General features: G+C 37.9%; 2 protein-coding genes across 3 annotated transcripts in view; both read right to left on the minus strand.

Moving 5' to 3' along the window:
• Window positions 1-684: 684 nt before the first annotated feature.
• Window positions 685-24,523, minus strand: yellow-f (protein yellow-like). 2 transcript variants are annotated; one of them, XM_028176915.2, is made up of 3 exons: window positions 24,458-24,523; window positions 7,369-7,642; window positions 685-5,161 (listed from the first exon to the last, which is right to left on the minus strand). In XM_028176915.2, the coding sequence occupies exons 2-3, from the start codon at window positions 7,631-7,633 to the stop codon at window positions 4,056-4,058; spliced, it is 1,371 nt and encodes a 456-aa protein (XP_028032716.2). In that variant the 5' UTR covers window positions 7,634-7,642; window positions 24,458-24,523; the 3' UTR covers window positions 685-4,055. The 2 variants fall into 2 exon arrangements, with proteins under 2 accessions (XP_028032716.2, XP_089585522.1); XM_089729396.1 differs by having other exon boundaries at window positions 24,267-24,523.
• Window positions 685-26,251, minus strand: part of LOC114244944 (ankyrin repeat domain-containing protein 13B) — a 199,528-nt gene continuing 173,961 nt past the window's right edge. Inside the window, exon 13 of the mRNA XM_089729395.1 lies at window positions 685-3,376. The gene's annotated coding sequence lies outside the window, so the exon portion shown is untranslated. The remainder of the gene's footprint in view (window positions 3,377-26,251) is intronic.

Below are 26,251 nucleotides of genomic sequence, written 5' to 3' on the forward strand. Positions count from 1 at the left end.
GTACTTAATTCATTAGAAAAATTGGTACCCGCCAGCAGGATTCGAACATCGGTGCAACGCACAAGTTAAATGTCTAAGGTGGAACACCCATTTTGCAACATAATTGAGACTTCATTTGTCAAGGTGAATCAGGGTTAGCGTGAGCACTTTCCCCTGAGAAATGCTTTAAAGAAAACCAAGCTCTAAATACATCGATTATTTCGAGAACAAAAACTACTTGGAGCCTTGGCATTGTGATTTATATGTCAATGTTGATAAGGTTTGATTTCGGACGCACCTGTCCATAAATGTCAAACATTATTTGTAAAAATGTAAATAAGAGGTAAAGCGCCATCTCTTAGTAACCAAGAACGATGAGCATCAAACTCGATCTGAGGACCTTGTTTCACTAGATGGCGCTAAAACTAATTTGGCGGTATTATTGTTTCCATTTGTTGTCAATAGATGTCGTTATGGTGGTGTTTCGATAAATATTCCTTAAATGAGATTGATTTAAAAATGCACAATTTACGTAGTATATGTATGACTATCGTCTAACTTATATTTAGAAAAACGATTCCAACCAGGATTTTAATTTTTTATCTTTAAAGCTGTAATCGAAATCATTCTATTTTATTTATTGTATTTGCGATTTTGAAACCACACCTAAGTTTTAAATGGTAAATTAAAAAAAACTACATAATATGACATTCAAATGTTTTATTTCCAAATTAAAAATTAAGTAAACATTTAAATTAATTTACAATAAAATAATTTTAACATATTATGTTTTTAAATCTACACGTCTTGTCTTACAAAAATAAAATATCACTTTTAAAGGCACAAATAAGATAGTCGTTGCTGAAAATAAGGAATGTGTGTGGGACTAGTATTAAACTTTAAAAATATATGCCATATTTATTTTAAATTCAATAAATTATTTATGTGGAAAAGTTTAGTCCATCAAAAAAAGAAAGCGCTATCAATTCGACTGTATTGTCTTTTCATGTGTGTTATAGGTACCTCAGAACTTTTTGTAGAAGAACATTATAGAAACTAGAGGTCCAACGGTAGCCGAAATTCGACTATAATTAATTGGAATTGTAAGCTTGTACACTATTATGATTATATTTTCAACGCCAAGACTACAACACTATAGAAAAATATTAATAAAGACAAACAATATTTAATCTACTCTCAATTTGACCACAGACGTCAAGAACAAAAGTTTGACAATAAATAAATAGTATGCATGCGTGTGTGTGTCAAATACATGGTAGTGTGTGTAATGTTTTCTTTATTTAATTAATGTATCTATTATGCATTATTTTTAAAAAATATTAGCATTGTGCACTTCTTCTCTATATTCTCCATAAGTGTGGAAAATTTCATACTCCGCCGTCCGCGCAATTTTCGTAAAAAGGGATACAAAGTTTTTACTTCACGTATTAATTTATAGATATTTGACGTTTATGCTTCTCATGTGGTCAACAAGAAATGTTGATTAAGACATGATTTTCAATGCGAGCTTTGATCAGTGAGGAGATAGCAATATGATATTTTGAATGTTATGCACAATTTTCGCCACGCGCCTTTCGTGATGCAAAATTTAAGCACTAAAAATGCTATTTAGGTTACGATCGAAACATATAAGTAATGGAGTAGATACCTAGTGGAAAACATATATTTTTATTGGGTGTTTATTAAGGGTGCTGTTCAATAAATTACCATTAAAGGCTTCGTCAAACAGAACGCGTACTTAGCGCTGTGTTATAGCGTCGCGTTCGTCGCGCTCTTTCATGTCACACAAATTGACTAGATGAGTCCAACGCTCCTTGACGCAACGCATTCGCCAGATCATAGTGCCTTTTGATAGCAGTGTGAAAATTTAAAAGTATTAAGATGTTGAGTGATTCAGATGTGGCATTGTATAAGCATGGGTATTTTCTAACTATTTCTATAAATTTTTCGGGCAATATTCAGTATTTTAATACACTCGGACGCTAAAATAAAATTTGTAAAAAATTTCAACGCCTTACGTCAAATCGTCCTAACGCCGCGATAGAGCGTTGCGTACTTATAGCGCTGGGGCTCTGTTTGACGGTATGTTACCATATTAGTACAACACGCCTCGGCGTCATAGCGCGCCGTCAGTTTAGCGTTCTGACGCGCGCTAATTACGTGTTCTGTTTGACGAAGCCTTAACATCGACAGCAACAATGAATTACCTTCAATTAATTACAAAAGTATAATGTTCTTGCAACGAGATAAGTCTACATAATGATAACTTTTACTTTTACAAATGTTACAAAATATATAACATTGTTTATTACAATAAAATCATATCATATATCACGAAACATATACATATAATTCAAATTACAATTAATAAGTACAAATGTGTGTAAAGAAAAACCTTCATAGTCTAAAACTCTTTAGTTTTATAAAAAGGATTTTTCTTAAATGTCATTCAGTGAAGTTTGACATTAAGTAAAAAGAAAGTTCAGTTTGTTAATATAATAATTTTATTAAATTAAGGGCTTTAAATGTTGTTTTATAATGATATTGGGTACTCCAGAATAAATAAACAATAAAAGACTTAATTGCGTTTTCTGTTATGTGTATAATGAGAAAACAACATTTAAAGCCCTTAATTTAATAAAATTATTATATTAACAAACTGAACTTTCTTTTTACTTAATGTCAAACTTCACTAGGCAGACGGGCATACGGCCCACCTGATGGTGAGTGGTTACCGTCGCCCATGGACTTCAGCAATGCCAAGGGCAGAGCCAAGCCGCTGCCTACCGCTTAATACTCTCCATAAGCCTCGTTTGAAGAAGGACATGTCATAGTGCTCGGGAAACACCGTAGAGGGGAGCTCATTCCATAGCCGGATGGTACGTGGCAAAAAAGATCTCTGGAAACGCACTGTGGATGACCGCAGTGGCTCCAGGTAGTATGGATGAACTCTACTCCGGTGGCGGGCGGTGCGATGGTAAAAACGAGATGCCGGTATCATCTCGAACAATTCCTCAGAGCACTCCCCATGGAACATACGGTACAAAATACAGAGGGAACCGAAATATGTAAGACGACTAATAATTGGTTCGTAACAAAAATTCCGACTCTGATGATTTTACGATCGACTGAAATATAAAATGTAAATTACACTCGACAACTATTATCACAAATAGAAACCGAAGAAAATGTAACGGGAATGCTTTATTTAATTTTAAATAAAAATAATAAATTATTAGAAACTAATATCTATATACAGATATCGAAAAAAGCGTGTGCTTATGCTAAATTAAGCTCGTTATAAATTAGACTTATAACGCTATTATATTATTATTATTTTTTATTGCTTAGATGGTTGGACGAGCTCACAGCCCACCTAAGGAGTAAAGTGGTAACTGGAGCCCATAGACATCTACAACGTAAATGCGCCACCCGTCTTGAGATATAAGTTCTCAGTATAGTTACAACGGCTGCCCCACCCTTCAAACCGAATCGCATTACTGCTTCACGGCAGAAATAGGCAGGGTGGTGGTACCTACCCGCGCGGACACACAAGAGGTCCTACCACCAGTTGTAGCGTTACTAAACAAAATAGCACACGTAAATACAAAAACGTTTATATTTTATGTTGTTTCGGTAAATGATGTAATAACTGACCGACTTTCCAGATAATAAGTTACCCAAAATCTAAAACAGAATTAATATTTTCTATGATGGGGTTAGCGGTCGAATAACACTAAAATATACACATTGTGGGTAAAACGCGGGTGTGCGAGAGGGACAGCAACATGTGCAATTACGGAGACACTTAAAAATAGAATTATTGGTGAAACGATTAATTCCTACGTAATTGAAAAAAATAAATCCGTTATTTAAAAAAAAAAGGATTCCTTGTATTTTTATTCTCACATGAAAAGAGCAGGGAACGTCGATGGATTTAAAGAATCTGTGCGAACGTCACTGTCATGTTACATTGACGACTAGCTTCATACTGTCAAATGTCAGTGACGTCATTAGCCCCTACGAACGGCGAACAGAATGATTTTTGAAACGACTTACGTAGCTAAAAACCTTACGAGACAACTTAATGTTAATAAAACTGTAATAGGTTTGGTGGTACTCGAAGAATTCGGCTTAACCTTGGCGACGATATCTTTTGTTATGTTCTTGGCTTTATTCACGAATTTTTCCAGAATATCGGACCTCGGAGTGATGTCACAGGCCGTATGACTTATAGCATGGACGACGGGAGCGGAAAACACCCTAAAGTTCACTTCGTTAAGATCCAATTTTCCGTACATCCAAATCGGCAATCGATTCGAAAGGATCCATAAGTTATCCTCGTAATCGACTTTTATATCGGTAGGGTACACCATGGTCTCCTCGTTCATGTAAATTCTGCCTTGATTCTTCATCAGGTATTTGTTGTTCGATGTCCGCCAACAGGCCACAGCGTTTAGATTCACTAACGAATAAAATAGGACACCGGTTTTTCTATCCACAAACGAAACACTTGATTGAGCGTTTGGCCCCCGGCTCCCTAACAGTTTGAAGGCATCAAAGTTATGATCGGCGATGGTTTGGTTCCTTAAGTACTCAGTCGAAACCGAAAATTCGTTGTAACTGGCCATCGGATGGAAGTACAGGGTGCTGAAGTTATCAGCATTGGGAGCGGAGAGACCTAGGCCGAATATCGCGTCGGTCCAGCTAAAATTGTGGCCTTTCACGCTGAAATCGCAGGCCAACGGGTCGGGGTTAAAGTAGTGATGGGTTATACGCCACGAATCGTTTTTCTCCCACGAATAGACGACTATGGCCGGTTTGCCCAAATCGCCGGCATACGCATAAGTTTTATCGCAGTCCGTATCCTCTACGGCGATATTGGCAAAACCGGAATCTTGTTTAACCTGGTCTTCCGGGAACACGTACTTCCTGAGTAGATTATCGGTTTTCAAATCGTAGATTATGAGCGAAGGAGGATATTTTGTGGTATTGCTTTCTAAGGTTGCTATTTTACCGTTGTCCAAAACCCAGAGGCGACCGCATCGGTCTGCCCTGACGCGGTATGGCGAGACAATTTCTGGTGGCTTACCATCGAGACCGGTGGAATGAGCTGCCCAGTTTGGGTAAGGTACAAGAACAGGAGATCTCGTTGAGTTATCTGTAATGAAATAATTAATTTTAAGTTCATTGCGTTTTTAGATAATTTTTTGTAACATAAATAGGCGGACGAGCTCACAGCTGACTGGTGTTAAGTGATTACCTGACTACCAGTAATCACCGAATGCCACCACCATCTTCGGAACATGAGATGATAACCCCTTACCGTGGCCGCAGGTAACTACATACCCGATCGAGAACACGAGGTCTAAGTCTAAATTCTATAGTCTTTTTTTATAGCTTAGATGGGTAGATGAGCCAGCCCACCTGGTGTTAAGTGGTAACCGGAGCCCATTGACATCTACCTTGAGAAATAGTTCTAAGGTCTCAATTTTAACAGTACAACGGCTGCCCCACCCTTCAAACCGAAACACATTATTGCTTCACGGCAGAAATAGGCAGGGCAGTGGTACCTACCCGCAACTACTGTCTCACCCTTAAGAATATAATTTATGTATGCATGTAATGTACCTCAGATTAAGTATTATCTACTTGAATATTCAAAACAACACAGAATGAACCAAATAACACTAGATACGATCACAAAAGCGAATATTAATGCAAATGTATCAAGCGATATATTTAAATATTCAAATGTAACTATACTGAGACCTTAGAAGTCATAGCTCAAGGTGAGTGGCGGCATTTACATTGTAGATGTCTATGGGCTCCAGTAACCACTTAACACCAGGTGGGCTGTGAGCTCGTCCACCCATCTAAGCAATCTATATATATAAAAATGAATTGCTGTTCGTTAGTCTCGCTAAAACTCGAGAACGGCTGGACCGATTTGACTAATTTTGGTCTTGAATTATTTGTGGAAGTCCAGAGAAGGTTAAAAGCTAGATAAATTTGAAAATGCTCGGAATTTAATAAAAATAACAATTTTATTTTCCCTTTGATGTGTCCCCCGTCGGACGGATTCTTTTTGTTTGTTTTAAGTTTATTTTATACAGAAGTTTAGGTCTTTTATTTGTCGATCGAGACACTACGAAGTCTGCCGGATCAGCTAGTAAATAAATAAAAAATATGAAATGAACAGCGAGATAGGCTGGATATTAAAAACAATGACGCTAAAACTTTCTAGGATTTAGGTATCGTTTTAAACACATCAGAACGCGCAGCTGCTTTATCTACGGGGTCAAAGAGTGTCGGAATGGACCGACCGATAAAGTGGATGACGTTTCCCGGCGTGCGACTGTATGCCCGACGCAGTTGTGCCAGAAAAGGGTCCACCAATACGAACACTTCATTTTCTCGGCTTCGTTCAGTGAAACTCAACCTCAGACGCCCTTTCTATTTGTCTCATGTAATGTTTACTTTAATACAAGAATCAAGTAAAAGCAGAAATTCAATATATGCGCAGAGGAAAACGCGATTGAAATATTTCATAAGTAAATCGTTGGCACAATCAAAGATACTAAGTTAAAATTCTATTTTATTTTTATTGCTTAGATGGGTAGACGAGCTCACAGCTCACCTGGTGGTAAGTGGTTACTAGAGTCCATAGACATCTAAAACTTAAATGCGCCACCCATCTTGAGATATAAGTTCTAAAATCTCAGTATAGTTACAACGGCTACCTCACCCTTCAAACCGAAACGCATTACTGCTTCACGGCAGAAATGGGCAGGGTGGTGGTACCTACCCGTGCGGACTCACAAGCGGTCCTACCATCAGTACTCATATTACAAACATATTGTAGTTCCATTAGGTACCTAGCGCCGAATGGGTAAGTGTGCATATTATCGCAAATTTTCTAGACGCTCTCAAGGCCCACCTGAAGTTGCCTCCAAGTCCGAAGGCATAACTTCTTCAATGGCAAGGTGGGGATAGCTTCCCGTGCTTACAAAACGGCCCACCATCACTAAGCAATTTCGGGATTGTATTTGTTTAATATCTATGGTACAATTGCCACACGATTGAAGTTGGTGGTAGGACCTCTTGTGAGTCCGCGCGGGTAGGTACCGCCACCCTGCCTATTTCTGCCATGAAGCAGTAATGCGTTTCGGTTTGAAGGGTGGGGCAGCCGTTGTAACTATACTTGAGACCTTAGAACTTATATCTCAAGGTGGGTGGCGCATTTACGTCGTAGATGTCTATGGGCTCCAGTAACCACTTAACACCAGGTGGGCTGTGAGCTCGTCTACCCATCTAAGCAATAAAAAAAAAGTATCGAAAAATTACAGGGCGGCTACCTGACATTACCTTTCAAATTGATGTAGTTCAAACTGGAGGGCACGCCAGACCTCCACCTCGGGACAGTCACAAACAATCGATCTTCGTACACCTCCAGGCCCATGGGGACGTTGTTCTCGGGAATGAAGCCTTTCGCGTCCAGAGCCAGTTGCCTTGCCTCCGGTGAGGGGAATTGGAAGTCAAGCTGCTTCCACTCGTACACGATGTGGAGCTGGTCCATGCAGCTGCTGATGTAGACCAGCTGGAGGAGCACAAGAGTCTCGATGCTCCCCATTGTTGACGGCTGAAACGTTTGAAAAGAAAATCACCAAATTGGAAAAAAGTTAACAGCTAAAAACCCAGGCACAAGCTATCTTCAATGTAAATATATTATTATTATTATTTTATTGCTTAGATGGGTGGACGAGCTCACAGCCCACCTGGTGTTAAGCGGTTACTGGAGACCATCGACATCTACGACGTCAATGCGCCACCCACCTTGAGATATCAGTTCTAAGATCTCAGTATAGTTACAACGGCTGCCCCGCCCTTCAAACCGATATGCACTGCTTCACGGCAGAAATAGGCGGGGTGGTGGTATCTACCCGCGCGGATTCACAAGAGGTCCTACCACCAGTAATGTTTTATTTAAAATAAATGAAAGTACATACTTGTTGAACGTCAAAAAGAACTACAGCCAATTCACAAAAACTAGCCTCCGCCCTGAGAAGAACTAGCAAAAAACTCAGCGGGCATGTCCTTTTTTTTTTAATATTAGATTTTTTTTTAAATATTCATTTTTACAAGGAGTATTATAACGTAACTATTATTGCAATATTGAAATGCCCGGAGCGAGCAACTCATTCCCACTTTGTGCAATCTTCTAGATAATCATTGATTTTATAGTAAGTTTTATTGCACAGACGTTCTTTAATAGTTTTCCTAAATCTATGTATATGTAGGTTCTGAACATCTTGTGGGATTGGGATTTTGTTGTACAGACGCACAGACAAACACCCGAATGAATTTAGTATCTTATGTAACCTACTCATCGGCACATGAAATTTGTGTTTGTTCCTAGTATCTCTATTATGTAAGTCAGACTTTTTAGGAAACTCCTCAATATGTTTACGAACATACATCGTATGTAAATATATTACTAGCAAACAATCAACCTTGCTCGTATGACCGCAAAAACGGTGACCATAAATTCTAACATCCGCCTGACTGTGGCAACAGGATGTAAAATCACTTAAAAATGTTAATTTGGAGATTTGTTGGTGTTCTTAAGAACGAATTCATCGGTTAGGGTGTTATGTATGATTAAAGCTATGAGTGCCTTTTAATTTTCAACAAGACGGCTTTTTAATTATCTAAACTAGTGGTGGGCCCAGTAGTCGGAATTCGACTATAATTAATTAAAATTATAAGTTTGAACATTATTATGGTTCTATTGTAAAAGACTATTATTATATTTCTATAATTATAGATTTCGCCAAGACTAAACTATAGACAAAGTATATTAAAGACAAACAATACTAATCTATTCTCAATTTAACCACAGAAATTAAACAATAAACAAAAGAGTATATCTGCGTGTGTGTATCAAATACACGGTAGTGTGTGTAATGTTTTTTTTATATTGATTTAATGTATGTTTTAAACATAATTGTAAAAAAATATTAGGATTGTGCGCTCATTCTCTATATTCTCTATAAATGTGGGATATTTCATACTCCTCCGTCCGCGCCATTTTCGTAAAAAGGGGTACAAAGTTTTAGCTTCACGTATTATTATATAGATAAGCAGAACTAGTACAGGCTACCTTACAACAAACGGTTACTGTTGTCATATTCCCTAGCTAACCTAGGGGTTCTAACAACCCCGTGAGCTCACCTACTCACTCAATTAATCTAGTATGACCCCTAGAGGTTACCAGAATAGGGAGGAGGAACAAAGTCAAATCTCAATTTTATACTCCTTTTTTTGTCTACCTATGCTAGTAATCTCGTGGTGTTATACTATCTTCACCCAACGTTGTCTAGTACAATGGTTGGCCCGTCGTTTAAGCTGAGAAGCATCGCAGCCAATTGTAAAAGAACTCTTTGTATCACAAATATGCCACTGAGTTTCTCGCCGGATCTTCTCAGTGGGTCGCGATTCCGATCCGGTGGTAGACTCTGCGAAGCACGGCTCTTATTAGGGCTAGTGTTAGCAAATTCTCTCAGGTTGATCCCGTGAGCTCACCTACCCGTCTGGGAGTGACTGGAATAGCCCCTTAGGCTACCAGAGAATCGAAAAACAGACGGAATTTTCATCCGCTCTTACTAGATTTAGCTAATTCTATCTAACGAAATTATTTAATGTGATCTTCACCGACCCCAAGTGTCCGGTCAACTTTGCAACTTATACGCGTATATCAAGGACCGACGACAAAACAACAATTTTATTACCTTAACCTAAAATTCTGAATCACCGAGATATAAATGATACAATTATGCTTTGCAGTTCGGTTTATAACAGAAACGTGTTTTTCTTAACTATTTTTATTTACAAACCGAGGTTGCAGCTTTACACGTTTTTTGTAACAATTAATAAAAATTAATTAATGTATAAATGCAATGCTGCACCACCGACCGCGCAATTTAATCAGTGCGGTGCATTAAAAAATTCAATTAACGTTCTAAATCCTTGTATAACGTATTTTTATTTATAAACATTATTCTCACTGTACCCCATATTATTGACCACAAAACCTATTGATTAATCGATTACTTCGCCTCAAATACTTTACTTTTTTACTGGTGGTAGGACATCTTGTGAGTCCGCGCGGGTAGGTACCACCGCCCTGCCTATTTCTGCCGTGAAGCAGTAATGCGTTTCGGTTTGAAGGGTGGGGCAACCGTTGTAACTATACTGAGATCTTAGAACTTATATCTCAAGGTGGGTGGCGCATTTACGTCGTAGATGTCCATGGGCTCCAGTAACCACTTAACATCAGGTGGGCTGTGAGCTCGTCCACCCATCTAAGCAATAAAAATAAAAAATAATAATAATAATGTGATCGAATGATTATCATTGGCAGATAGGATTATTTTTTTTGATAAATACACACTCAGCTACGCGTTTCCCATGATTTCCGCTATAGAGGAATAAAAAACAAACGTGCACTTAATTATTATCTTTAACGCCTGGTTGTTTTTATCGTACGCCCTCATGTATATTTTATTGCTTAGATGGGTGGATGATATTACGCCCTACCTGATGTTAAATGGCTACCGGAGCCCACGGACACGAACTACGTAAAACCCTAACCCACCTTGAAATATGAGTTGTAAGGTCTTAGTTTTTACGGTAAAACGGCCGCCCCACCCTTCGAACGGAAACGCGAAATAGGCAGAGTGGTGGGACCTACCCGTGCGGACTCAGAAGACGTTCTACCACCAGTAATTACGCAAATTATAATTTTGCGGGTTTGATTTTTATTACACGATGTTATTCCGTTACTGTGGAAGTCAATCGTGAATATTTGTTAAGTACGTATTTTATGAGAAAAATTGCCTATAATTGTAGTTACTGTCAGCCACGGGAGCAAGTTTTTTTTTCTTTTCTTTTTTTTTTCTTTTTCTTTGTTTTTTATTGGTTAGATGGGTGGACGAGCTCAGAGCCCACCGGGTGTTAAGTGGTTATTGGAGCCCATAGACATCCACAACGGCTGCCCCACCCTTCAAACCGAAACGCATTACTGCTTCACGGCAGCAATAGGTGGTGGTACCCACCCGCGCGGTCTCACAAGAGGTCCTACCACCAGTAAAAATCTGACAGATCTGGACAAGCCGATGTTCGTGCTCAGTGGCGTGCAATTGGAAAAGGCTATGTCCAGCAGTGGACTGCTTTAGGTTGATGATGACGTGACCCATGTAATACATTAATATTCAGTTCAATAATAATTCAAAAATAACAGCAACAGTGATGGAAACAAACACTAATTTTTCTGTGCAAATTCTACCTAAACAATCTATTCTTGAAATTCATCAAAATATGTACAATCATCTTAAAACCGAGAAGAGCAGTGATGCAAATGTGTTATAAATAAATTGTAAATTTTATTTCCGTGACCGCAGCGGCCATTCGCTAATAATGAGTTAAATTAGTATGATTCGGTTGAGAATTATTTAGACTACAACAGACTGAGATATTATTACAGAATTGAATTTTCATTATTAAGAATTGATATTTTATTTATTTTTAATAAAATATGCCCACGACATCGTTCCAGAATGTAGCTTAAACAAGCGATATAGATAGGTTTTGAAGAAATCGGCGCAGACGTGTTCTGCAACCCACCAAAGACATATTTTACCATAGGTTTTTTAGAAGTGGAAAAGTCGAAAACATGCATTGAATTCGTCAACCAATCACGGAAAAGTTTGGACATTCTACCTAAAAAGCAAGCAAATATAATAAATTATTTTGTACCCTAATATTACCACTATACCTACTGTGACCCTAAAACCCAAAATCTAAAATACAGTATATTAAGCATCGACCGCTAAGCCCACGCAATGGAACACATATTTGTAAATCGTAAGTGAATTCAATTAGCCCTCGTGCTATTAATTAGCCACTATTTGAATTAAAATATTGAGTCACGCGAATTTCAGGTATGAACATGTAATAAAATCAAACCCTGAAACGTTATTATTTAGCGGAACTTACAGATCGATACGGCCAGCCAAGTCAAGTATTACGACTAATTCTCGAAGGTGTCATACGATACAGTTGGATGAGGCAATCCTTTTATTGATTTAATGAAGGCCTTTTGAGGCCTTATGAAGAAATAAATATGTATGGATTCGTGGCGCTATGATCTTCCGCAAAAAAGCCTTTGAACGAATAAAAGTAATTTTCAAAATAAAAATGAAATATTAAATCGTTTGTGGGCACAACAGCAATTCATTTTTATATAATTAGACATTAGACATAATATGGACACTGTTAATAATGCGGATAACGGTTGCGTTTGATACCATTAGCTGGTCTGCGTGAAGTAATAAAAAATGTGAGTCACGAACTTCCGATTTATTTAACCTCATGAACGAAACCCGTTTTTCGCAGGGTAAGGGAAATACCACAAGAGTGGTCTGCGATGATGACGCATAATGTGTGATTCACCTAAGTGTGTGTGTGAGTTTACAGTGTAAGTGGCTGACAGTAACTACAATTATAGGCAACTTTTCTAATGAAATACGTACTTAACCAATGTTCACGATTGACTTCCACGGTGAAGAAATAGCATCGTGTAGTAAAAATCAAACCCGCGCAATTATAATTTGCGTAATTACTGGTGGTAAGACCTGTTGCGATACCGCACGGGTAGGTACCACCACCCTGCCTATTTCTGCCGTGAAGAAAAATGCGGTTTAAAGGGTGGGGCAGCCGTTGTAACTATACTGAGACCTTAGAACTTATATCTCAAGGTGGGCGGCGCATTTACCTTGTAGATGTCTATAGACTCCAGTAACCACTTAACACCAGGTGGGCTGTGAGCTCGTCCACCCATATAAGCAATAAATAAAAAAGGCTCAACTGTGTTTGTTGTATTTTACGACCATTAAAATATTACGAGGATTTCGTTTTTTCATTGGTTAGGTTATAAGCCCTCCTCATGCTGCCTCATGCAATTGAAGTCATCAGATCGAAACTGGTCTACTCTTTCCTGCATTGCGACAAGAGTCCTGTCATCGCAGTCTAGATGATGGAGAGGGGACATCGACATGCTGGAAGCACGGTCAAGCTGTTACCGCAAATAGCTCTTGTCAAGCATTTTAAGGACAAGTCATAGAGTTGGCAACAACCAAAGACCGGAATGCCACTCCAGTGCCGAATGATAAGATATAAAAATGGTCATGACCAACAAACTCAGTGGTTTCTGGATCAGATTATGTCTGCTAGTCAAAGATGAGTGAAGAAACTGACCGCATATATTCGAATAATTCCTCAGTTTCACTTCAAAGCACGTAATACATTATTGCGGAGATATTTTCGAATATATTTTTGTAAAACAGCGAGAAAATAATATGTGCGCGTTTTTTTTCATCGTGGATACTAAGCCTTACATGCAGCACTCTACGACAGCTACAAGGAAAAAAAAATATTGCTCACGATACCAATTGTAACAATAACCGTTAAATACTGTTTATCTGTTTTTAAATTGTTATTTTATTTAATATAGGCTGCGGAGATATTTTCTAACATATTTTTGTAAAACAGCGAGAAAATATGTGCGCGTTTTTTTTCATCGTGGATACTAAGCCTTACATGCAGCACTCTACGACAACTACAAGGAAAAAAAATATTGCTCACGACACCAATTGTAACAATAACTGTTAAATACTGTTTATCTGTTTTTAAATTGTTGTTTTATTTAATATATGCTGCGGAGATATTTTCTAACATATTTTTGTAAAACAGCGAGAAAATATGTGCGCGTTTTTTTCCATCGTGGATACTAAGCCTTACATGCAACACTCTACGACAGCTACAAGGAAAAAAAATATTGCTCACGACACCAATTGTAACAATAACCGTTAAATACTGTTTATCTATTTTTAAATTGTTATTTTATTTAATATAGGCTGCGGAGATATTTTCTACATATTTTGGTAAAACAGCGAGAAAATATGTGTGCGTTTTTTTCATCGTGGACACTAAGCCTTACATGCACCACTCTACGACAGCTACAAGGAAAAAAAATTTTGCTCACGATGCCAATTGTAACAATAACCTTTAAATACTGTTTATCTGTTTTTAAATTGTTATTTTATTTAATATAAGTTATTAAATTTATTACACGTTTGTTATCGGCGTAACGAATGGAATGTCACATTAATCGTGACACAGTTTTAACTCAATAACACTCTCTTGAGTTCTGAAATATAATTATCTTTAATTAAAACAATTGTTTTCTATGTAACGGTTGTTTGTTTTGTTATTCGTGAAGGTGTTACGAAAGTCACGCTTTGTGTTAAAGTTTGTTTACTGAGATTATATTGGAATACAATGTGTTTTTCATTAGCTGACAAAGCGGACAGATAAGCTAGTCTAGCTTACCGACAGCTGTTACTCGCGAGATGAGATGAAAGATCTTTTTTGCCACGTACCATCCGGCTATGGAATGAGCTCCCCTCCACGGTGTTTCCCGAGTGCTATGACATGTCCTTCTTCAAACGAGGCTTGCGGAGAGTACTTAATAGTAGGCAGCGGCTTGACACTGCCCCTGGCATTACTGACGTCCATGAGCGACGGTAACCACTTACCATCAGGTGAGCCGTATGCTCGTCTGCCTACAAAGGCAATAAAAAAAAAGAACAATGCAAATACCGACTAAGTAAGTTATAAGTAAGTTCACTCGTATATGTAGTACATAACTTGGATCAAAGGACGGGATTGTGAAGCAACACAAGACAATATATTCCGAAGACATCAAAAACTGAAGGCCGAGACTTGAGATCAAAATTCCGATCGTATAGTAAAAAACGTTGTCCTATTGTCTTTGACGACCTAATAGCGGTAAGGCCAGATTTAAAAGGCAACGCATCGAAAGATTTCACGCGCCCTTCATCGGAACGCCAATTCATCTCGTTGAAAAAAAACCAAAGCGCGATCGCCACTCCTGTGTGCTTAGTGAGAGTTTTTCACCGTTCTCGATAGCGTAAAAGTTATCTGATATTTGTATGGAATGGGATCGTTTGCGTACGTTTGCCGCTAGGGGCGCTATTCCAACTGCATACAAAATTGGACTAACTTTTACGCTTTTAGTGGCAGCGGTCATTTATTGTGTTCCCGTTAATTATTTCCTCCTTAATACACAAAAAGACAAGTGCTAAAAATACAAGTGACACTGACATGATCGTTAACAACACTATTGAATGTATTTTAACGATTTCTTTTGTGTGCACGTATGTACATTCGCAACGTGGTCGCGCGTGGTCTCCGTCTACGTGCGTCTATTGTCTCCACTCAACACTGCTATTCCACAAAATGTAAGTTCACAGCACACCGACCTTTCTCCGCAAATGGTGTTCTAGCTACATATGCCCGTTTTGCGTGGGGATTTCCGCTCATCGCTTACTTAATTTAAGGCGGCATTCGCATTGCTGAAGTCAATTTTTTTTTATAGCTTAGATGGGTGGAGGAGCTTACAGCCCACCTGGTTGTTAAGTGGTTACTGGAGCCTAAAGACATCTACAGCGTAAATGCGCCACTCACCCTGAGATAATATAAGTTAATATAGTTACAACGACTGCCCCACCCTTCAAACCGAAACGCATTACTGCTTCACGGCAGAAATTTGGCAGGGTAGTGGTATCTGCGCGTGCGGACTCACAAGAGGTCCTACCACCGGTAAAAATGGCGACGGTAACTGACCATCAGATGGGCCGTATAGTCGTCTGCCTGCAAGGGCAATAAAAATAAAAATATCTTGTATAGTAAGTTAACTTAAACAACAAATAATTAATTGTGGTACTAGTGAACAGTACATTAAATACCTTCGGTATCAGAAGGGCCTAACTTATGAGCCTTTAATTATGTCTCGTCCCGTCCAAAGGCAACTGTCTTATTTACATACAATTCAACATTATGTTTGTTGACACAGCGCGTGGTCCAGAAGGTCGGCAGTTGAAATGATTAAATGGAAAGGCCCGGAACCGAAGCGGAGGTCACGCAGATAAATTATAAAGCAGGAAGTTATCGAATTATTTCTTATTACCTTGGTATAAGTTGTATTTTTAGCCGACCCGAAGATAAACCGCTTTTTCAACTCTCATTTTGGTCGATCAAGCTAGGCTTTTGGTACACTGGCTTGGTTTGGTACCCGAGGGAATCCTTGAGGGACAAGTTTAAGGAAAAAAGTTCTAACTTTAGCGTCCCAATACATTTTTGTACGATCTTCTTTCTCCACTCACGCCAATATAAGTCTTGTAATTGCACCGTTGCCGTTTGGTAGATAGTATTTTGAGGCCACACGAATAACTCCTACAATCGTTCGGATTCGGAAACGTTCTTGTTCAAACAATCAATGGCGCAATTATTCATGTTTTGAAACGCCCTCCTCCCTGACCTAAGCTACAACATCCCCCACTTCAATAGCTACCGATACGGGTATAATTAAAAATGACCTTATTATAATAATTCACGGACAATAATTAAAATGAACAATAGAAACTTGTTTACAAAACACGTACATATAATGTACGTCCTTAATTTAACTTTCAATTAAATAATAAATCAATTAGAACGACCCGGTCTGCTGAAGGTAACAGTTGAACAAACATCGTGTCTTAGAAAACAATAATGTAATATTTCATTTTTGTAATGTGTTTATTCTGTGGTCGCGGATCGTTGCTCATGTTTCTGCATAAAAAGAAGAGATGATCCGAAACGGGGATGAAGGTTTACTTCGGGGGTTGATGGAGTTCGTATAAGCGGCCACCGTTAACCATTATTAACATGACGAATGGACGCTACCGGTTTTACAATCGGCAAGAATGTACTACAATGAACTTTTGGCAGCGGCTTGGCTCTGCTGTCCCTGGCATTGCTGAAGTCCATGGGCGACGGTAACCTATCACCATCAGGTGAGCCGTATGATAGCCTGCCTGCAAGGGCTATAAAAAAAAATTTGTAAAACGGCCACCGGTAATCATTATTAACATGATGAATGGACGCTACCGGTTTTACAATCGGCAAGAATTTACTACAATGAACTTTTGGCAGCGGCTTGGCTCTGCCCCTGGCATTGGTGAAGTCAATGGGCGACGGTAACCACTCACCATCAGGTGGGCCGTATGATCGTCTACCTGCAAGGGCAATAAATTGTTTTTTTTGTAAAAGCGGCCACCGGTAATCATTATTAACATGTTGAATGGACGCTATCGGTTTTACAATCGGCAAGAATTTACTACAACTCATTGGATACTCCTAAATTAATGACTTTCGCTCTCCTTTACTCGCGTTTTTAGAACCGGCTTCAAAAAAGGAGGGGGTTCTCAATTCGACTATATGTTTTTATTTTTAATGTTTGTTACCTCATAACTTTTGACTGGGTGATTCGATTTTGATGATTCTTTTTTTATTAGAAAGCTGACGCTTCCCGTGTGATATCATTTCAATTTTAGTCCAGTTCTGATAATGGTATCCATGAGAAAACCATATAAGTCTTAAATTTACATTAAGTACGTGCGCGACAAATAGATAATAACTCGACGATTATTATTTTTAGTGTATATTAATTTGTATTGGAATATCTTTTTTTTTATATTTGAAGTCGGTTTTTGTTAAAGCATGTCTATTTACAATTATTAATTAGCCCATTTGATTGGCGATCCCCACTAATGATGCATTCTGAATTTCATCACTACGAATTCGTTTTCAGATTCGCGGCATGACAATCTGCTATTACTTTCATAAAAATGATAGCAGAGTTGAGACTTAAAACGCATGAGTTTAGACGTAAAGTCAAGTTTATTCACGAATACTCACCGTTTCTTTCTTACATAGTAAAAGCAGAAGAGATAAGATAAGCCTAGACCGGAGCCCATAGACGAGAAAAGCATACATGCATGCACCGAGCTCTCATATAAAAGGTTATTGTGAATTCTTAGCGTCCACTGGGCCGCCGTGACCTACATGTGGGAATCAAAACACACATAACACAAGCTCGGATACGTGGATATGGTTTCAAACGAAATAATTCTTTGCGAACTTATTTGCGGCAGAATATATTCAGCTGATCGGGCCTCTGTACTACATATTTATTACACGAAGGCACCATGCTTTGCTGTTTCCGTTTAAAGAGCTCATGAGCGGGTGCGGAGGCTCAGGGAATATGAGTCTGTTAAAATGTTAAGAATGTGTAGCAAAATTAAGGGATATTATTCTCCAATTGTGTACATATGTATGAAACCATACAGGTTCGCATTTACTGGATGATTAACCAACTTGGTGGTGATAAGGTGTATTATCAGCTCCAATGCTTTCTGCGTACTGTCGTTGTATGAATTGAATTATGTTTACATTAAGTAGCCTATGGTCTCTGGGAATCACTCAATCTCATTAGCGTCATGGCGCTCCGATCCGGTGGTAGATTCTGCGAAGCACTGCTCTTGCTAGGGCTGTTCACTGACCCAATAACAATTAGGAAGGCTGAAGGCCTATCTAAAGATAAAACTGCGACAAACCTATTTGAGGAGCATATGTAGAGGTTACGCTCCACTGCTATGGCATATAGAGTCCGTAATAACGTGTCTCGTCCACCTCATTAATGGGTCTAAGTCTCAATTGCATTGCATAAATAAGCAGAAGTCTGGTATTAACTCAAACGGGCTTACAATACATACAACCGATTAACGTCTTCACACTACCAACTTCATACTACTAAACCAGAAAGCTTAGCATACGGATTTCTCGGAACCTCTAAGTTTACCCAGAAACACGGTTGCTTTGCCAGGGAGCATACCTCCAAAACAGAGCTGTACTTGAAACAACTGCGTTCGTCCACAGTGCTTTCCCAGAGATGATTTCTGCCGCGTATCATTCGACTCTGGAATTAAAACCTCTTGAGGGTCTTCTCGAGTCGCCGGCATTGTTGACGTCCATGGGCATTCTTAGCTTACTTACCACCCAAATTGTTTGGGTGCATTTCAAAAGAATGGCTCCTCTTTCGTTACAAATTTGCAACATTTAGAGCGATAAACTCGGAACATTCCGTTCGGCCTAATATCTAAGCAGCTTACCTTGGACTGTCTCGTTCGGACATTCTTAAAATTGTATTTTAATTTTAGATTGTTAACGAAATCAATTTTGGTATGTTTTTTTTTTTGCATCAAAATGGTGGACAAACGAACCTACTCTTTTAAGTGAATACAGTGAAACAAAATATTTTGGCACAATAAACAAATTTCTGATCGCATATTTCTATTAGATTTCATAATATATCTTTTGTAAAAAAAATACGGTATTTGAGTCGTCAAAGGTGGCAATCTGTGCATTTGGACAAAAAAAAAATTATTGATATCTCAATACAGATTGATTTGAATATAATCGTCTCCTTCAAAGAATACGGTTCAAAACCTGCATTAAATAAAGGTTAATACTTAACCTGTTATTTATCTAAGATGTCGTTCAGAAGAGTTTTGTGACTGCCAATGGAATACAAAGTCAATAATTCGTTTTTCTTATTTACCAATAATTGTCCAAAAGTCACATTGCCGGCTTTGATAATAGTCGACTCATTTATACTAATCAGTAGTGCGACTATCTCATGTACTACAGCGAAGGAATTGAATGCTATTATACTATTATAATTAATTAGAAACAAGCGTCGTCTGTGGGGCATGTTATTAAACAAAAACTGTAATACAAGCCTTACGCCTTGCACTATTACTTCTTCAATACACGACGTTGTTCATTTGTTAATGTAAACCTAATTCTAAATTAACTATTTTCAAAACGTGCACAGATTTTGTTGTATTGCATCGTAAATTTGTTAGATTTAAACGACTTCTGGCCCCAATATTCACGAACGTTGATTAAATAAGAAAACATTCTATTTCACGGCATCGTGTGACTCTCTTGATGTTGCTAGTGCAAGGTCGTTAGTCGTAAGATCATGTTCACAGGTCATGTGATTATTACATGCGTTGTAATAAGCAACCGAATACCAACAGCAAAACGATTTAATGTAGTTATTTTGAATGAGATTACAATTAAAATCAAACGATAATTCGAATGTCATTCTGTTGCTGCGTTTGAGTGGGCTAAGTTTTATATAAGTGATATAAAAGGCCTACTGCGTTTGAGTGGGCTAAGTTTTATATAAGTGATATAAACCTATCGTCGTTGTCGAACCAAAATCTGCTATGTACTTTTGGACCTTTTCGTATAGTTCACAGCCCTATCTACAGTATAAAAAAAACTGTTATGTGTCTATGGCTTGAATATTTATCTATAGCAGCCATTCCCAAAGTGGGCGATAACGCCTCCTTGTGGGCGCTGCAGGCATAAGGGGGGCGGTAAGAGACCCAGAAAAAAGGGGGCGTTGTGTAGAGGCTTGAGGGGGTGATTTGTGATTTCATCTAAGAGGACTCTTAGACACCGACTGAGCTCTCGCTATAGTGGTTTTTAAGTAGTTGAATAATGGGACGCTAAAAAACAATTTATTCTCAAAGTGGGCAGTAGACAAAATAAGTTTGGGAGCCCCTGATCTATGGCTATCATTTGATATATTATGTAGTTCTTAAAAATTCACGTTCATATAAAATTTTATAAGTTAATGTTTTACTCGTTAATTCAAAATAGAATTTTTGCACATAGCAGATTTTGGTTTGACAGCGGCGCTATGTTATTTCCCAGAGTTCAAACTACCTTCATACCGAATTTAATCAAAATAGGTTCAGTGATCTGGGCGTGAAAACGTAAGAGATAAACTGAACAACTTTGATATTATGTATTAATAATATGATTTGTTATGTAACTGAGCTAAGAGTAGGCAGCGGCTTGGTCGTACCCCTGGCATTGCTTTCCATGGCCACTCTGATGGTCTGTACTTATACAAGTTTGCGTAAGATGGTAATAATTAAAAACTCTTGGACAGCACAAAAGTGAATAAAAAATTTAAATTAGTAACTTTATTGAAACAAAGTCTTTATTCTGCTCCAAATGAATATAGGTATGTATGTCTAAATTTAAAAACTACACGAAAGAGAAAATTTTAATGGGTAAAATGAATTTAAATTTTGAATTGTCAGTAATTACGGTCGATATTCGACCATCAGCCAATACGGGCTATTTCAAATCATAAAGTAATAGTATTAGAATTTAGTAATAATAGTAAGGTAGTTCTAACTTATTCACGTCAAAAAAACGAACTCGGTATACATTAATTAAATAATATTTATTTTATAAGCCGTTGAAAATAATAAAAATCGAACCCGCAAAATTATAATTTGCATAATTACTGGTGGTAGGACCTCTTGTGAGTCCGCACGGCTAGGTACCACCACCCTGCCTATTTCTGTCGTAAAGCAATAATGCGTTTCGGTTTGAAGGGCGGGGCAGCCGTCGTAACTATACTGAGACCTTAGAACTTATATCTCAAGGTGGGTGGCGCATCTACGTTGTAGATGTCTATGGGTTCCAGTAACTACACATCAAGTGGGCTGTGAGCTCGTCCACCCATCTAAACAATAAAAAAAAAAATTTGGTGGCAACGAATCGGCCTCACTGGACATCAGTTGGAGAGACCTATGTTCAGCAGTGGACAGTGGTTAGGCTGACATAATGATTATCTATTTTAATTGCCATGTTAAATGTGTAGATTTGTAAAATGTAATGTAATGTAAGCATCTCTGTTCTGAATCGAAGCAAAATCGCATGAGTTTCTCGCAACCTCGTCCTACTAAGAGGAATCGGATAACATACATAATTCATACATGGCTATGTCTATTTTGTACGTATTCAACAAACAACGGCTGTCTGGTGTAGTGGTAAGTGACATGGTCACTACACAAGGGGGTCGCGGGTTCGAATCCTGCCAAGGGAAGATATTTGTATGATAAAAAATATAAATGTCTTTTCCAGGGTTATGGATGTATATTAAATATATGTATGTGTATAATAAAAATATTACATTTATTTCCGTTATCTGGTACCTGTAACACAAGTTCTTTACGAACTTATCACGGGACCAGTTAACGTGGCGTGATTGTTAGTAAATATTTATTTATTTATTTATTTATTTATATATTATTTATTCCACTTATAGTTTATACAGCGGCCCGTTTGAGAGCATACGCTACGGGTATTGACTTTAAGCTGGTAGGTAATCGTTGGAGGGATAATTTTCAAACTAGAACTGTGCCGGTGGCTACATGGACAACAGCTACAAAATATTGATTTAAGGAGACTTGGGTTGCATCCCTTAGTTAGCGGGAGCTAAGCCAAGGCCGAGCAAAGGTTTCATCTGTCGGGTCAAACGAACGATGGGTGGACGAGCTCACAGCCCACCTGGTGTTAAGTTGTTACTGGAATCCATAAGCATCTACGACGTAAATGCGCCACCCACCTTGAGATATAAGTTCTAAGAACTCAGTATAGTTACAACGGCTGCCCTATACCCTTCAAACCAAAACGCATTACTGCTTCACGGCAGAAATGGGCAGGGTGGTGGTACCTACCCGCGCGGACTCACAAGAGGTCCTACCACCAGTAATTACGCAAATTATAATTATGCAGGTTGTGTTTTTATTACACGATGTTATTCCTTCACCGTGGAAGTCAATCGTGAACATTTGTTGAGTACGTTTTGTTTGATAGCTGCAATCTGTGTCTTGTAGGAAGCATTTACGTTGGAACCCTCACATGGCTCACGGGCGACCCTCATGGCCCGAACGGTTCAGTAAGATAAGGCGCTGTGAGCACTGTGACCTAAATGAAAATACTTTTTCATGTGGCGTTCAACGTGTTAAAAAAAAGAAAAACAAATTATTTGACCTATTTCCACTGTACGCTTTAGCAAAAGAAAAAATTAAACACTAAATTGTTTACGTCAGGTATCTGAGCAAGAATCAGCCAATGGCATAGGACGGACTTGTTAGACTGCAGCTTTAGTTTGGAGCAACTTCATCTGATATACGTATCAGGTTTTTTAATGTGACAACTATATTGTATTGTCACACACAATGCGTCTACTTACGCAATTGTTGTAACACGTGACACGTTGCGAAATTAAAAGCCCGTTCTACAATATAGAACGATGAATTACATTTGCATAGATTAGTGAACTCTAAATTGTCAATCAATTAATGTTGTGTTTTAAAAATCATGTTTCTCTGCTGAGCTATCGAGTTCTGGGATTAATCTTACAGGTCACTCCTTGACTTGCGTAACAGGACTGTAAGGTTAGATTCGAGTGATAAAATGATAATGATTATCGCTTTGACTGAGTCTAAAATATTACTGGTGGTAGGACGTCTTGGGATTCCGCGCGGGTAGTTCCCATCACCGTGCCTATATCTGCTGTGAAGCAGTAATACGTTTCGGTTTGAAGGGCGGGGCAGCCGTAGTTAAAATGAGACCTTAGAACTCATGTCTTTGGCCGTGAACTCGTCCACCCATATATGCAATAAAAAAATATTTCGACAATGTCAACGGCAGTAATGAAGTTGGCCGCTCTTTTATCTAAAAACGTGATCTGCCTCATATGTTTGAATAATTTGATCGCTATTTCAATGTATGTGTAACAACACAAGGAAATATTATGTATTACGACAGTATGATTATAATTCGAATCCTTGATTTTTAAATTATATGATTAGCGATTCTCGAATTTAAATTTATTTAATTAGTTGTTAGTGCACAGATAAAATATATTCGCATACATAATATCGTACCTATTTATTTTCGTCAAAAACCATTCTTGTGACATTTTGGGGCCAATTCGTCAGCCGAACTATATTTTTTTTTAAATGCAACACATAATATTAGTTTGCATACGAACGAATTTTAATTAAATTACATATTACCTAAACATAAAGTAAGTTTGTTTATTAATACCTTTAAATCATAAATTAATAACAGTGAAACACCGTTTGATTTAATATGAAAATTGCAGGTAGAGATACAAAAGATCTTTGAACCTCCTACCATGGCACCTGTTACATTGCCAGTTTTAATTAGAATTTTCTCAAAATACCTACGCAGTAACAAACTTTAATTTGAATTTAGTATTTAGATGTTACTCTTTGGACTATTAGGTATTCAAGTTATATTTTTTTCTTTAAAGCTGTTTACAAAGCTCTAATAAACTAGACGTTGACAATAATATGTAGGTACTGTTGTTTAATCAAAACTTAAACGATACAGACCTTGTAAAGCTTTTTTTCTTGCGTTTTGTGATGAACCACTTATCAATCCAATGATTCAATTGTATAATACAGTTTTATATTTACGACGGTAAATAGTCAGGCTTCGTGACGTCATGTTTAATTCCCCCTCAAATTCGCACGGAACCAATAAGCCAAATGATTAGTTACAAAAATAAAATTTAAAAACTAACCTCAAATTTCGTTTCGTCCCGTTGAGCAAAAGCAACAAAAGTTTATCGCGCGTAACAGGCACGTATGTGAAAATGTTTTATTTATACGTTAACTAACACACGTACCTCCTGATGTGAGGTTACACGTAAACTGAGGTAACACAACCGGCCTCACTCGCCGATTGTTGTACTGATCACCGCGCCATTACCACTTGAATTCGTATTGACTTCGAAAAGTTTGACAAATAGTTTTTCTAGAATTTAACAGACACAAGGGGTCGGTTTTTTTAAAAATCAGCCGTTTAATAATGAACAAAATTAAGACTGATTAAATTAGTACTACTGATATTTTCGTACAGAAAAATTATCATACATCATTGGTCCGAAAGTTGAAAAGTCAATTGAAGTGAATGAATTGTCTGAAAGTAAGCATCGCCATTCATCGGTAACTATTCTAATGAAATAGGTCGTGAACTCCTCTTCTCTCTCTATGAAGACCTTTAACATACGCATCAGTTCCTAACCAACAACCTATCAAGTTCCTAACCTATCAAGCGCAAACAAGATGCTTTAATCTGCTAGTTAACATAGATATCATAAGGTTGAGCCATAGTTTAAATTATCTTGCAATCAACGCTTAAATAAATATACTTGCCCGTGAATCACGTTCGAAAAGAATTCGAAATGCGTAAAGCTATCGACTTATTAAAGCATCGTAGTACCCATTATAAAATCAGAACTCGGCTGACGAAACATTCAAGGCTTTAGGAGACATTCCTCATAGAAATTTACCATATTACGAAAGTACTACGCATAGAATTATGGTCCTAATTCGATCGCGGGAGCCTTATAATTAATTTGACAAATGTTTTTTTTTACATGCAGTCTCGTGGCCTAAGAATATTGAGTTGTTATAAGTCGCGTGAGCCGGTTCGAGATTGGTCTAGATTTTCTTCAATAAATTTTACGTAATGCAGAAACTATTAATGATCAGATGTATCTTCTTCAGTTCTCTAAATGGACAGACGATCTTACGGCTTATCCGATACTTTATGACTATTGGAGCGCATTGACATCGCAACGTGAATGATAGTACTTTAAGATTTAATTGGAATACACGATTGCTTTTGCGGTAGAAAATTGCAGATAGAAACTCATGAAGCGTCAAATTAAAAATAAACGGTTTATTTTCGTTACACGAAATAATTCCTTGCCGTAAAAGAGGTTCATAAAACAAACGCTGTGTGTGTCTAATGAGAAAACGAGGTAAATGTACAAGTGGAATACAATCAAATATAAAATATAAGGTGGTAGGACGTCTTGGGAGTCCGCACGGGTAGGTACCACCACCCTGCCTATTTTCCGCCGTGAAGCAGTAATGCGTTTCGGTTCGAAGGGTGGGGTAGCCGTTGTAACTATACTGAGACCTTAGAACTTATATCTCGAGGTGGGTGGCGCATTTACGTTGTAGATGCATATGGGCTCCAGTAACCACTTAACACCAGGTGGGCTGTGAGCTCGTCCATCCATCTATGCAATAAAAAATAAAAAAATTCTCCAACTTGAGCCAAGTCTATATTCTACAACTGCTGTCCTCTTCTAACTTTGTTTGCAATGCAAATAGCATTATTAGCATAGACATTAATATGTGATTAATACCAAAAACATTCAATAAGAAAAGTTTTTTGTAATATCCGTGGAATATCATTCTTCATGCTCAATATCTACCTATCCTTTTTTGGAACACGTTTCTGTGTGCGGATGTATAACCGTCATAATATCTCACAGAAATTCTAATTTATCTTATGGATGATA

Source organism: Bombyx mandarina, chromosome 08 (genome assembly GCF_030267445.1).
Source record: "Bombyx mandarina strain Sakado chromosome 08, ASM3026744v2".
In the NCBI taxonomy this organism is placed as follows: Eukaryota; Metazoa; Arthropoda; class Insecta; order Lepidoptera; family Bombycidae; genus Bombyx; species Bombyx mandarina.

Coding starts and splice junctions, on each gene's coding strand:
- yellow-f (XM_028176915.2), bottom strand. CDS start 7,633: ATGGGGAGCATCGAGACTCTTGTGCTCCTCCAGCTGGTCTACATCAGC. Junction 5,162..7,368: donor GAACTACATCAATTTGAAAG/GTAATGTCAGGT, acceptor ATTTCATTACAG/ATAACTCAACGAGATCTCCT.